Raw genomic sequence first — 15,115 nt, 5'->3', positions numbered from 1 at the left:
ACTTAATATTAAAAAATACAAGAGTTAAATAAAATCACAAGGCTCATTTACACCATCTTTGCAAGTTACTAATAATATTGAAATTTGGGCCTAAATTCTTTTGCTGACCCAGTAGGGAATACCCAGCGGTAGCTAAGCAATGGCGAGCTTTTCAAGAAATAATTCATAATTCTCAACAAATATACATTCCCTTGAAGAATAAAAACTCCATGTGAAAAATGATCCAACTGTGGCTAAGTAGGAGAGGTAAGGATAGTATTAGATTAAATGAAGAGGCTTACAATGTTGCCAAAAAGAGTAGTAAGCCTGGGGATTGGGAGCGTTTTGAAATCAGCAAAGGATGGCCAAGAAATTGATAAAGAGGGAGAAAATTGAATATGAAAGAAAGCTAGCAAGAAATATAAAAACATAGTATGTAAAAAAGAAGAAATTAGCAAAGCTAAGCATGGGTCTCTTAGAGGCAGAGACAGGAGAAATCATAATGAGGAATAAGGAAATGGTAGGGACGTTAAACAAATGTTTTGTATCTGTCTTCACGGTAGAAGACACAAAAATCATACCAGAAATAGTGGGGAACCAAAGGGCTAATGAGACTGAGGAAATTAAAGCAATTAAGGTTAGTGAAGAAAAAGTACTGGAGAAATTAATGGGACTAAAAGCTGACAAATCTCCTGGACCTGATGGCCTACATCCTAGGGTTTTAAAAGAGGTGGCAGCAGAGATAGTGGATGCATTGGTTTTGATCTTCCAGAATTCCCTAGATTCTAGAACGGTTCCTGTGGATTGGAAGGTTGCAAATGTAACCCTGTTATTCAAGAAAGAAGGGAGGGAGAAAATAGGGAACTATAGGCCAGTTAGCCTGACATTAGCATTGGGGAAAATGCTAGAATCTATTAATAAGGACGTGGCAACAGGGCACTTGGAAAATCATAATATGATTAGGCAGAGTCAACACGGTTTTATGAAAGGAAAACCGTGTTTGACAAATTTATTAGAATTTTTTTGATGATGTAACTAGCAGGGTAGATAAGGGGGAACCAGTGGATGTAGTATATTTGGATTTTCAAAAGGCATTCGATCAGGTGCCACATAAAAGGTTGTTACACAAGATTAGGGCTCAGGGGATTGGGGGTAATATATTAACATGGATTGAGGATTGGTTAATGGACAGAAACCAGACAGTAGGAATAAATGGGTCATTTTTGGGTTGGCAGGTTGTAACTAGTGGGGTGCCGCAAGGATCAGTGCTTGGGTCTCAACGGTTTACAATTTATATCAATGGCTTAGGTGAGCGGACGAAGTGTAATGTATCCAAGTTTGCTGAAAATATGGAGTTAGGTGGGAAAGTAAGCTGTGAGGAGGACACAAAGAGGCTGCAAAGAGATATAGACAGGTTAGGTGAGTGGGCAAGAAGGTGGCAGATGGAGTATAATGTGGGGAAATGTGAAATTATCCACTTTGGTTACAAGAATAGAAAAACAGAATTTTTTTTTAAAAAGGTGAGAGTCTAATAAATGTTGGTAGTCAGAGAGATTTGGGTGTTCTTGTACATGAATCACAGAAAGTTAACATGCAGGTACTGTAAGCAATTAGGAAGGCAAATGGTATGTTAGCCTTTATTACGAGAGGGTTGGAGTATAAGTGTAAGGAGGCCTTGCTGCAATTATATAGGGCTCTGGTGAGACCACACATGGAGTACTGTGTACAGTTTTGGTCTCCTTACCTAGGAAAGGATATACTTGTCTTAGAGGCGGTGCAACAAACGTTCACTAGATTGAATCCTGGGCTGAGAGGTTTGTCCTATGAGGAAAGATTGAGTAGAATGGGCCAATACTCTCTGGAGTTTAGAAGAATGAGAGGTGATCTCATTGAAACATATAAGACTCTGAGAGGGCTTGACAGGGTAGATCTGAAAGGCTGTTTCCCCTGACTGGAGAGTCTAGAATTAGAGGTTATAGTCTCAAGAAAAGGGGTCGGCCATTTAGGACTGAGATGAGGAAAAATTTCGACACTCAGAGGATTGCGAATCTTTGGAATTCTCCACCCCAGAGGGCTGTGGATGCTCAGTCGTTGAGTATATTCAAGATGTGGAGATGCCGGTGATGGACTGGGGTTGACAATTGTAAACAATTTTACAACACCAAGTTATAGTCCAGCAATTTTATTTTAAATTCACAAGCTTTCGGAGATTTTCTCCTTCCTCAGGCAAATGTATATATTCAAGACTGAGATCAATGGATATTTGGACACTAAGGGAATCAAGGGATATGGGGATAGGGCAGGAAAGTGGAGTTAAGGTAGAAGATCAGCCATGATCATATTGAATGGCGGAGCAGGCTCAACGGGCCTAATCCTGCCTCTATTTCTTATGACCTTATGTAAGTGGTACTAAAATGTTTACAGTATCTGTAATTATTTTTTACTCCAGAAGGTGGCACTCACTACCGAGGACGATGCAATGGTGTGCAATATTGCTTTGACTTCAGCCATTAATTTGGTTATGTTCCAGCCCAATGATATACACTCTGCAACATGCCATTTGTATTATGCAATAATGCAGAGCAATCCAGAGTTAATCTGTTGCACAAAATATATGGTCTGAGCTAAGATGTAACAAGAAACACAAACAGACTAGAATGATTAACTAGCAAATATTTCAATTATACTTCAACAGCAAACACAAAGGATGTCAGTACCTGGATATTAAACAACAGTCGTGAATCATAATTGGTTCTACAAATATTTCATTATCTTCATTTGTTGCCATTATTTTCCCACTATGGCGCCATTGGATGTGTGTTGTTTTATCCACATATGTTGCAGTGCACAGAAACGGCAAACGATCACCATGGAATACTACTTGTCGGCGGGATGGGATCATCTGAAACAAAGGCAGCTCCAGAGGACCATCTGAAAATTAATAATTGTAAATTAACATAGTGAGCAACTCTTGAATAAGTAGAAAATAGGTTTCAGATCATCAATGCCCAGCACAAAAAATATTAATTTATGTAAAAAACACAATATACTTTTATGTTAATGTTTCTTCACAATATTCACAGGAATCATTTCACAATGGTTAGTTCTAATCCAAGTTACAGTATGTTAAATATGCCATTTTCTAATTCCCATAGGATTTATTTCTTGTATGTAGATATATACATATTATATTTCCTGTATTGATATATCCCCATCACCAAATCTTTGGATCTCTGCTTAACCAACAGTAGCTTGTATCATTCACCATTTTCTCATCAGATACCCTAATCATTCTGCTTTAATCTCACCAGTTACCTGCTCTCCCTTTGTAAAAGGCACAGGATTATTCGGTTATGGGGGATGCATATAGTGAGAAGCATCTCGACATGAAAGTCTGTAGAGTTCAACAGGAGTAGCATATACATTAGTAGCCAGGAACTCTGGCATAGCCTAACTTTTACTCAAATGTTAACAGGTTTACACATCTACTTCCATTTAAGGAACAATATGCAATTTTAAAGCAACAATATTTGCACTTTCAACAGTTCTCTTTTCCCCCTCTTTCTATTGCATGCAGGGGTCAATGGATGAGAGTGGGCGTGGAACAAATGCCTCCGTGCAGACAAACTCCTTGGAGTTCCTATGTTCAACCTCTTCATGTGCCTCAAGAAGAGAAGAGTGCTGAAAGATCCACGTATTATAACAAGGTTAGCAGCAGCAGCACTCTAAATTGTAGCAAGTGACCTTTAAGAGAATACTTTGCTGGCCTTTAACGCCCATTTATATGAGCAGGCTTTGCGTACAGTGCAAATCAGGCATTGAGAAGTGAGAATTGCAGGAGACTTCATTTGCATAAGATTGCACACGTTAATGAAGTTCTCGCACATTCTGAAGAGGATATTCTGTGCAAGAGTACTGTCCACCAACATGAAAATCCACAGGAAATAGCACAATGTACTACTGCCTTAGGGAGAAGGTAAAATATTGCAACGTGTCATTTCCTGGCCCCTGCATGCCCGAATCGCACCGATCAAAAAATCTAGCCCTATAATTCTTTCCAGTACAGCTGAGGATAAAGTAACTTACTGACTGAAACCTGTTACCATGCTGCAAGCTGTTAAATAAACTGCAATCAATAGACTCTCTGTCACATAGCCAGCCACTGCATTCATTACCATAACACATTTGCAAAATGTGTTTTTTTTCCATCTGTACTCTGTTGTTTCCAAGCATGATACCTTACACTAGTAGAATTGTACTCTGACATAGTACAGCCAGACACATGGATTCAAATTACTAAATACGCACTTGTGAATTACATGCAATCAACTTTTCAGCATTGTAGTTTACATTTCTTCATGTCAAATTAATCTGACACTTCCAATTACGATTGCAGCAATAACAACATTACTTGAGAGTCTTTTGCGAGCACTGTCCTCTATGAACAGATAATGAGTGAGACAGAAAGTAATTTTCTAATTATTGGAAATCTGCTGCACTGAATCTTTTCATACTACAACATTTAATCATTTTTAGCTTTGTAATTTATCCAGTATGGGTGCATAAGATAGTTACGGTGTAGAAAATCCACCCTCCACCTTCCACCTCCCTGCCCCGCCCCAATAGCCAACATTTCAAGATGCTGGCCAAGTAAACAATAGTCCACCGAACTCTGCAGTTATCCAAAAGGCACTTAATCACATGTGTATGACATCAAACCCCAGAGTGAGCTTCATGACTTTTAGTTCACATCTGATCAAATCTACATCTGTTTTGTATTCTTTTGGTTTCTTTCACAAAGAACTACTGCTTCCAGACACAAATCACTTGCACTCTATGAATGAAAGCTATCCTCCAGAGACTGCAAGCTATGTGAAAAAGACATTTTCTTCTTCAAAAAGTACATGCCGGATTTTACCTCCCGGTGGGATGGTAAACCGTCGAGTCCTGCGCATCATGAGGCCCGGAAGATTTTAACTCCCAGCCCTCATCTGCACGCCAGCCTTCAGTCTCTCGCACAAGCTCGGCAGGAAGCACGAACTGGCTGGTGGGCGGCAGGAACAGTGCCCGGCAGTCAGGTAAGTGGTTAGGAGGGGGGGTTGGGAGGGTAGCGCAGTTGGGAGTTTCCTTGTAGGGCCCAGAGGAGCAGGAATGCTTCTCCTGGCCCTGAAGGAAACAAAGAAAAATTTAAATAACTTACAATCCCGGGTCTCCTCTGGTTCTGGAGCCATACCGCTAGGTTGGCCTGGCGAGGAAGCCATGACGGCTTCCCGGCGCAGGCCTGGGATTCAAATTGCAGTCGGGCCCCAATTACATAATTGGGACCGGATCTGCATATTTGAAGAAGGACCCCGTTGCTTTTCGGTGGACGTCCTCCTCGTATACTGAAAAGAGCAGGTTCAAATTACATAGAATCATAGAAAGGTTACAGCATGGAAGGAAGCCATTCGGCCCATCGAGTCCACACCGGCTCTATGCAAGGGCAATCCAGCTAGTCTCACTCACCTGCCCTATCCCCGTAGCCCTGCAAATTTTTTCCTTTCAAGTACTTATCCAGTTCCCTTTTGAAGACCATGATTGAATCTGCCTCCTCCATCCCCTCTGGCAGTGCATTCCAGATCCTAATCACTCGCTGTGTAAAAAAGTTTTTCCTCGTGTCACCTTTGGTTCTTTTGCCAATCACCTGAAATCTATGTCCTCTGGTTCTTGACCCTTCCACCAATGAGAACAGTTTCTCTCTATCTACTCTGTCTAGACCCTTCATTTGTAAACAATTTTACAACACCAAGTTATAGTCCAACGATTTTATTTGAAATCTACAAGCTTTCGGAGGCTTCCTCCTTCCTCAGGTAAATGTCAGGAACTCCTCGAAGCCTACGCATTTATAAATCACAGAACAATACATGGTGATTACAGACAGCCTTTGCAACTGCCCGTTGCCAAGGCAATCACCGTGTTAAGACAGAGAGGTGTTACCTACAGAACCTCCGAATATACATTCAACAAAAAAAACACAGGTAACACCTCTCTGTCTGAACACGGTGATTGCCTTGGCAACGGGCAGTTGCAAAGGCTGTCTGTAATCACCATGTATTGTTCTGTGATTTATAAATGCGTAGGCTTCGAGGAGTTCCTGACATTTACCTGAGGAAGGAGGAAGCCTCCGAAAGCTTGTAGGTTTCAAATAAAATCGTTGGACTATAACTTGGTGTTGTAAAATTGTTTACAATTGTCAACCGCAGTCCATCACCGGCATCTCCACATCATAGACCCTTCATGATTTTGAATACCTCTATCAAATCTCTTCACAACCATCTCTGTTCCAAGGAGAACAACCCAAGCTTCTCCAGTCTATCCACTTAACTAAAGTCCCTCATTCATGGAATCATTCTAGTAAATCTCTTTTACACCCTCGCTAAGGCCTTCACATTTTTCCTGAAGAGCGGTGCCCGGAACTGGACACAAAACTCCAGTTGTGGCCGAACCATTGTTTTATAAAGGTTTGTCATGACTTCCATACTTTTGTACTCTATACCTCTATTTATAAAGCCCAGGATCCTGTATGCTTTTTTAAACCGCTTTCTCAACCTGTCCTGCCACCTTCAACGATTTGTGCACATAAACCTCCAGATCTCTCTGTTCCTGTACCCCTTTTAGAGTTGTGCCCTCTAGTTTATATTGCCTCTCCTCATTCTTCCTACCGAAATGTATCACTTCGCGTTTTTCTGCGTTAAGTTTCATCTGCCACGTATCCGCCCATTCCACCAGCCTTTCTATATCCTCTTGAAGTCTATCACTATCCTCCTCACTTTTCACTACACTTCCAAGTTTTGTGTCATCTGCAAATTTTGAAATTGTGCCCTGTACACCCAAGTCTAAGTCATTAATATATATCAAGAAAAGCAGTGGTTCCAGCACTGACCCCGGGGATCACCACTGTACACCTCCCTCCAGTCCGAAAAATAACCTTTCACCACTACTCTCTGTTTCCTGTCCCTTAGCCAATTCTGTATCCATGTTGCTATTGCCACCTTTATTCCATGGGCCGCAATCTTGCATGCGGCGCTTTATCAAACTCCTTTTGAAAGTCCATATACACCACATCAACTGCATTGCCCTAAACCACCCTCTCTGTTACCTTATCAAAAAACTCTATCAGGTTAGTTAAACACGATTTGCCTTTAACAAATCCGTGCTGGCTTTCCCTAATCAATCCGCACTCGTCCAAGTGACCGTTAATTCTGTCCCAGATTATCGTTTTTAAATGTTTCCCCACCACTGAGGTTAAGCTGACTGGCCTATAGTTGCTGGGTTTATCCTTACACTCTTTTTTGAACAAGGGTGTAACATCCCACAGGAAGACAGTGGGATCAGAGGGGCTAAGTCACTACCCCAATTTTAACTGCCTCGGTTAAAATTGGGCCTTACAGCTTCATTTTGGATCTATGTTTTGCAACCCATAGAACAGCTTCACTTTCTGAACTTTTCAGAATAGCCGAGAACTTAGTGCTGGCAATATTAGCAAACAAACATTTAATATGCTCATGCAACATAATCTGTTTTTATAATGCACTACCTACTCTGTCTTAATGGCAGATGAAGGAATGTCATATGAACATGTTAATTATCCATTTGCTAATATGACCAACAGTAAGTTCTAGGGTAATATATCAACTCTGCATAAATGCCAATTTTGCCAACGTGAATGAGGCAGAAACACTCGCGACTATAACAACATGGTGAGACACAGAAAATAAGGGTGCAAAATGAGCCACTGCTCATTAATAATTGAATAAATGACTTTTGAAAATATACTCCTGCACTTCAGCATTGAGTAGCTAAATCATTAACTTTACAACACTTGAGTGAAAAATGACACATCCTAAGAGTTATAATCTGTGAGAAATGAAAGCAAACATTTGTGGATAAAACCCAGCAGCTCCACACAATAAAAAGGCAGACTTTCTGAGCAATGTTAAGCATTTGGGACTGAGTGCCATTTTGACATTCAGTGTACATAGAATGGTATCCTATGAGGATCATGAGAGTGAAGTTTATGAAAGATTCCAGAGGTCTTAATATTTTCTCCTGGTGAAGTTTAGGACTCAATGGTGTCAAAGCTCCTTTCGGTTAGCCAAATACATCCATAAATACTCCTCCGTGGTCAGGATGTTCAAGAAGATGAACATCTCCCTGGCTGCCATTCAAGATGCTCATTGATGGAGCTGCTGGGAAATGAGCTAGTGCAGTTTGTGAAAGGAACAGTGGTTTATATATTAATAAATTCCTTCTCAGTCAGGGAAAGAAAGGTGATTCAGGCTGAGGACATCTGCATGGACTCACGCTTTAAATACCCTCAAGGTCCAGAGATGAGATTCATTAATTGACAATCCCAAAAACAATTCACTTGACTATGTTGTAATTTAATTTCCTTCCACCTCCATTTTGATCCAAAAAAAAAACACACAATCACTGAGCCTTGAAGACAAAAAGTTAAGACCTCATCACATACATCCCCACTTAAAGGCCAGTAGAAATGGGAGACTTTTCAGCTGAATTTTAACCCCCAGTCAACACCCATTTCCTTAGTGTTGTTTTGTACAACACAAAAGTAATAAAATAATTCTATTATGTATAAATAAAAAAATCTCTAACCCTATGAGCTGACAAGTTACTCAATGAGTGTATTTTAAACCAACAGACATTTTTCCATGTAAACTCCAGAATCCGAACAATATTAAAATGAAAGTTCCACTCACCACATGACAACTGGTTCTCTTTCAAGGTTTTAATCGGTCGTCCCTGTAAAGCACTTGGGTAGACACATAAAGTTTCATCTGCTATTCGAACTGAGGAGTTTTTGGCCCATTGCAAGACCCATCTAAGGTTGCAGTCACACATCAGAGATTCAGTACTAAAGTGCCTGTAAGAACCATAAATGAATTTGCATGTGAGGGTACTTTTAAAAAAAAAGAAATGAGATACAGTAAAGATAAAATACACACACACACACACACACACACACACCAATCTCACAATGTCACTGTTACAGTAATGTTTTAGTTATACTGTCTTGGTTCCTGATTTTTCAGCGACTTTTTGTGGCAAATTATTATTTTACTTATTTGAAAATATAGAAGATACTGCAATGGAGATTTGTACAGTAATGATTTATATTTTGCTCATGCAGTTAATTTCATAATTCATGAATGGCTTCCCATGATGTATGTGCCATCCATATACATGAAACATAAAGTAATAACTATATAGATCCCACATCCAGCAGTCTGAAACACAGGTATCTTGCTAGGTATTAAATATTAAAAGACCTAACTGAAATAAGGAAAAGCTCAGAGGAATTAATTATATGGGGTTAAAGTGAGCGGGCTGTGCTTTCAGTCTACTTGCAGCTTGACCTTGTTTCCAAAGCAAAAGTTGATCTGGAGAAAATCAGGACTGGATATGTTAGGGATGCACTAAAGCAACTTCAAAAGTAAAACTAACATAACCTCCAGAGAGGTTAGAGTTCATTTCATGTTAAAATTAAACAACTTTAAATAGTATGCTGATCCATTAACTATAACAAGGTCAGATTCCTGTCTGGGCAAGTTGACCAATGAAAGTGAACTTGTTAAAAAAGTTAAACCACAGTAAGAAAAAGAAACATTAAAATTGCATTTTTTAGGATGCCCCAAAGTGCTTCAAAGGCAACAAATTACTTTTTGAAGCGAGGGCAAACACATCAACCAATTTGTGGACAGCAAGGTTCCACAATCAGCAAAAGAGATAAATGACCAGTTAGTCTGTTCTTGGTGGCGTTGGTTGAGGAAAGAAAGTTAACCAGGACACCAGGAAAACTCTGTGCTCTTCATCAAATAGTGCCATGGAATCTTGTACATCCACCTGAACAGGCAGACAGGACTTGGTTTAATGCCTCATTAGGAAATACAGAAATATGAATTTCAACAAATAGAATTATTTAATTTTGGATCAGTTCTTTTGGAGCCAGAATAAAATTAGACAGTAATCAAAGTTTGCTCCTCCAACAAAAAAGTATTTAGCTTGGTATAACATACTGTAAAGGACACTCTAAAATACATCACATCAGAGAAATAGAAGATATTTTCACCAGCATGATACCATACCAGTGGCATTGTCCCTTATTGAACCTAGATTTCCTATTTTTACGTTTCCAAGATCTTCAACTAAGATCCTCCTAGTGAACTGTTGCATTTTTTTAAACTGATGATTTCGGTTTGAATAGCGATGGGGCTGGAATTCCTCTGCCCTTCCAGTGCACTCCAGCGGATGGGGTTCTGCCCTATATTAGCAGAAACTGCAGGTCCTCCACCCTCCCCTTACAAGGCAAGTGACATGGGTAGGGGGGGGGGAGGGTGGCGAAGACACTCTGACCATAAGACCATAAGAGATAGGAGCAGGAGTAGGCCATTCAATGAGATCACGGCTGATCTGATTTTTACCTCAACTCCACTTTCCCGCCCTTTCCCCATATCCTTTGACTCCCTTGCTGATCAAAAATTTGTCTAACTCAGCCTTGAATGTATTCAATGACTCAGCCTCCACCGTTTTTTGGGGTAAAGAATTCCAAAGATTCACGACCCTCTGGGAGAAGAAATTCCTCCTCATTTCCGTCTTAAATGGGCGACCCCTTATTCTGAGACTATGCCCCCTAGTTTTAGATTCCCCCATGTGGGGTAATATCCTCTCAGCATCTACCCTATCGAGTCCCCTCAGAATCTTGTATGTTTCAATAAGATCTCCTCTCATTCTTCCAAACTCCAATGAGTATAGACCCAACCTGTTCAATCTTTCCTCATAAGACAACCCTTCCACACCCAGAATCAACTTAGTGAACCTTCTCTGAACTGCCTCCAATGCAAGTATGTCCTTCCTTAAATAAGGGCACCAGAACTGTACGCAGTAGTCCAGGTGTGGTCTCACCAGCACCCTATACAGTTGTAGCATGACATCCCTGCTTTTATACTCCATCCCCTTAGAAATAAAGGCCAATATTCTGTTTGCCTTCCGGATTACCTGCTGCACCTGTATGTTGACTTGTTGTGTTTCATGTATGAGGACACCCAGATCGCTCTGCACTGCAGCATTTTGTAGTATTTCTCCTTTCAAATAATATTTTGCTCTTTTATTTTTCCTCCCAAAGTGGATGACTTCACATTTTCCCACATTATATTCCATCTGCCAAATTTTTGCCCATTCGCTTAACCTGTCAATATCCCTTTGGAGACACTTTGTGTCCTCATCGCAACTTGCTTTTCCATCTATCTTTGTATCATCAGCAAATTTGGCCACAAGACACTCTGTTCCTTCATCCAAGTCATTGATTTATATTGTAAATAGTTGAGGCCCCAGCACTGATCCCTGCGGCACCCCACTAGTTACAGATTGCCATTTTGAAAATGGCCCTTTTATCCCGACTCTTTGTTTTCTGTTAGTTAACCAATCCTCTAGCCATGCCAGTATATTACCCCCAACACCATGAACTCTTATCTTGTGCAGTAATCTTTTATGTGGCACCTTATCAAATGCATTTTGGAAATCCAAAAATACTGCATCCATTGGTTCCCCTTTATCCACCCTGCCCGTTACTTCCTCAAAGAACTCTAATAAATTTGTCAGACATGATTTCCCATTCATAAAACCATGTTGACTCTCCAAATGTCCTGCTACTACTTCCTTAATAATGGATTCTAGCATTTTCCCAATGACAGATGTTAGGCTAACTGATCTATAGTTACCTGCTTTCTGTCTCACTCCCTTCTTGAATAGGGGTGTTGCGTTTGCGGTTTTCCAATCCGCTGGGACCTTTCCAGAATCTAGTGAATTCTGGAAGATTACAACCAATATATCCACTATCTCGGTAGCCACTTCCTTTAAGACCCTCGGATGCAAGCCATCAGGTCCAGGGGACTTGTCAGCCTTTAGACCCATTAGTTTACCTAGTACTTTTTCTCTAGTGATAGTGATTGTTTTTAGTTCCTCCCTCCCCTTTGCCCCTTGATTTTCTACTATTATTGTTATGTTAATAGTGTCTTCTACTGTGAAGACAGATACAAAATATCTGTTCAATTCCTCTGCCATTTCTTTGTTTTCCATTATTATTTCCCCAGCCTCATCCTCTAAGGGACCAATGTTTACTTTAGCTTCCCTCTTCCTTTTTATATACTTGTAGAAGCTTTGACTGTCACTTTTTATATTTCTTGCTAGTTTACTCTCATAATTTATTTTCTCCCTCTTTATTATTTTTTTAGTCATCCTTTGCTGGTTTTTAAAGTTTTCCCAATCTTCCGGCTTACCAGTAATCTTTGCCATGTTGTATGCTTTTTCTTTTAACCTGATACCATCTTTGATTTCCTTCGTTAGCCATGGTTGGTTCACCCTTTTTGTGGAGTCTTTCCTCCTCACAGGGATATATTTTTGTTGCGAGTCATAAAATATCTTTTTACATGTTTGCCACTGCTTATCCTCCATCATACCATCTAATCTGTTTACCAAGTCCACTTTAGCCAATTCCGCCCTCATTCCTTTATAATTGCCTTTATTTAAGTTTAATACAGTAGTTTCAGAGCCAAGATCTTCACTCTCAAACTGGATGTGAAATTCTATCATGTTAAGATCACTGCTTCCCAAGGGATCCTTTACTTTGAGATCATTAATTAATCCTGTTTCGTTACCCATTACCAGATCCAAAATGGCCTGTTCCTTGGTTGGTTCCCTGACATATTGGTCAAAGAAATAGTCCCTAATACATTCTATGAACTCCTCCTCAGGGTATTTTTGCCAATTTGATTTGTCCAATCTATGTGAAAGTTAAAATTGCCCATGATTATTACATTACCTTTTTTTACAAGCCCCCCTTATTTCCTGATTTATATTTTGCCCTACAGTGTAGCTACTGTTGGGGGGCCTATGTACTACTCCCACCAGTGATTTCTTTCCCTTGCTATTTCTTACCTCCCCCCAAATTGATTCGACATCTTGATCTTCTGAGCCAAGATCATTTCTCACTATTATACCAATTTCATCCTTTATTAACAGAGCTACCCCACCACCTTTACCTTTTTCTCCTATCCTTCCAAAATGTTAAATAACCCTGAATATTTAGCTCCTAACCTTGGTCGCCTTGCAACCACGTCTCTGCAATGGCCACGAGATCATTTGTTTCTATTTGTGCCGTCAATTCATCTATCTTATTACGAATGCTGTGCACATTCAGATAAAGAACTTTTAGTTTTGTTTTTTTACCATTCTTTCCTACCCCGGCCCCATTTGCTGGTGCACTCTTATGTTTGTATGCTCTGTCCCTTCCTGACACACTCTGTTTATTATTACCCTCATCACTTTCTTGTACTATTTCCTTGTCTTTTCTCTTTATCAATCTAAACTTCGCCCCACCTGAGCCCTTCCCCCCTCTATTTAGTTTAAAGCCTTCTCTACTGCACTAGTTATTTGGTTTGCCAGAACACTGGTCCCAGCACGGTTCAGGTGAAGCCCGTCCCAATGGAACAGCTCCCTCTTTCCCCAGTGCTAGTGCCAGTGCCCCATGAATCGAAACCCACTTCTCCAACACCAATCTTTGAGCTACGCATTCATCTCTCTGATATGATTTACCCTGTGCTAATTTGCTCGTGGCTCAGGTAATAATTTGGAGATTATCACCTTTGTGGTTCTGCTTTTTAATTTAGCCCCTAGCTGCTCAAACTCCCTCAGCAGAACCTCTTTCTTAGTCCTACCTAAGTCGTTGGTACCTACATGGACCACGACAACTGGATCCTCGCTCTCCCACTCCCACTTTCTCTCCAGCCCTGAGTTGTCCCTAATCCTGGGACCAGGTAGGCAACACAGCCTTCGGGACTCTTGCTCTTGGCTGCAGAGAACGGTGTCTATCCCTCTAATTATACAGTCACTTACTACAACCACATTCCTTTTTACTCCCCCCACTTGATTGGCCCCCTGAACCACGGTGCCATGGCCAGTTTGCTCAACCTCCCTGCACTCGTCCACAAGGGCTGCAAGAACCTCATATCTATTGGACAAGTGCAGAGGCTGAGGCTCCTGCAATGCTACCTCCTGGATCCCCGTACCTGCCTCACTCGCAGTCACACCCTCCTGACCCTGACCACGTGCCAATTCTACAGTATTTAGTCTAAGGGGCGTGACGGCCTCCTGGATCAAAGTGTCCAGGTAACTTTCTCCCTCCCCGACGCATCGTTATGTCTGCAGCTCGGACTCCAGCTCCTCAACTCGGAGCCGAAGTTCCTCGAGCTGCAGTCACTTACCGCAGATGTAGTCGCCCTGGATAAAACTGTTCAGTAGCTCCCACATGTTGCAGCTGCAACACATCTCCTGCCCTGTCATAACTACTTTATTTATTTAATTGATTACTACAATGCCAATCAAATTATTTTTAGGTTGAACCAAGTACTGGCCCCGTTTAATTTATTAAATTAAGTTTATTTTTTTAAAATTTAGTTTTATGCTATAAGTTACTTAGCCCACAGTCCTAAGAAAGAAGAAAACAGAAGAGATACTCACCACTGCGTTTAGAGTCCCCACAAACTTAGTCATGCAGACAGTTGGCGGAATTTTGGAGGTTGGTACGCCCAGTGGGAAGAGGTTCTCAACGGTGGTTTTGGGGCACACGGCTGATGTTGCAGCCTGGCTGCTCCCAAAGATCTGAGGTTAGTGATTTTTTAAATTATTTAATGCAACCCTTTTATACAAGGGACCAACTCTAGCTGTTTCCTATGGAGAGATGGGGGAATGAACCCCTCCCCCAGCCTGGGCATCAAGGCCACATTTTGTGGCATTCCAGAGTAGGCAAGCAGGTGTCTGCCACCCATATTTAAATCAGGTGACCTCCCACCGACCCTGTGTACTCCAAGCAGTAAGTGGTAGAGGTCACCAGCGGGCATGATCCCAGCATAATTGCTGCCCTAAGGAATTTCTAGGCCAGGATTTCTAAACATTGCATTACAATATTGAAGAAAACATTTTGGCCTAGTGCCTGAAAGGTTTCCTCTCTCATAGTTGTTCTCCAGATATTCTCCATAGAGCAAGCTTTGTAGCTTTAATAATGCAGCAAGCTGCAGTCAGT

At 40.9% G+C, this 15,115-nt stretch overlaps 1 protein-coding gene across 1 annotated transcript in view; it reads right to left on the bottom strand.

The window, feature by feature from the left end:
• LOC137340110 (adhesion G protein-coupled receptor A1) overlaps positions 1 to 15,115 on the bottom strand; it is a 387,365-nt gene that overhangs the window by 189,291 nt on the left and 182,959 nt on the right. Inside the window, exons 6-7 of the mRNA XM_068002423.1 lie at positions 8,739 to 8,902; positions 2,697 to 2,910 (exon numbers count right to left, since the gene is read on the bottom strand). Of these exons, the coding sequence (XP_067858524.1) occupies positions 2,697 to 2,910; positions 8,739 to 8,902 (378 nt within the window). The remainder of the gene's footprint in view (positions 1 to 2,696; positions 2,911 to 8,738; positions 8,903 to 15,115) is intronic.

The sequence above is a fragment of the Heptranchias perlo genome, chromosome 21 (assembly GCF_035084215.1).
Source record: "Heptranchias perlo isolate sHepPer1 chromosome 21, sHepPer1.hap1, whole genome shotgun sequence".
Lineage (NCBI taxonomy): Eukaryota > Metazoa > Chordata > Chondrichthyes > Hexanchiformes > Hexanchidae > Heptranchias > Heptranchias perlo.
This window is presented reverse-complemented; position numbering and strand designations above follow the sequence as displayed.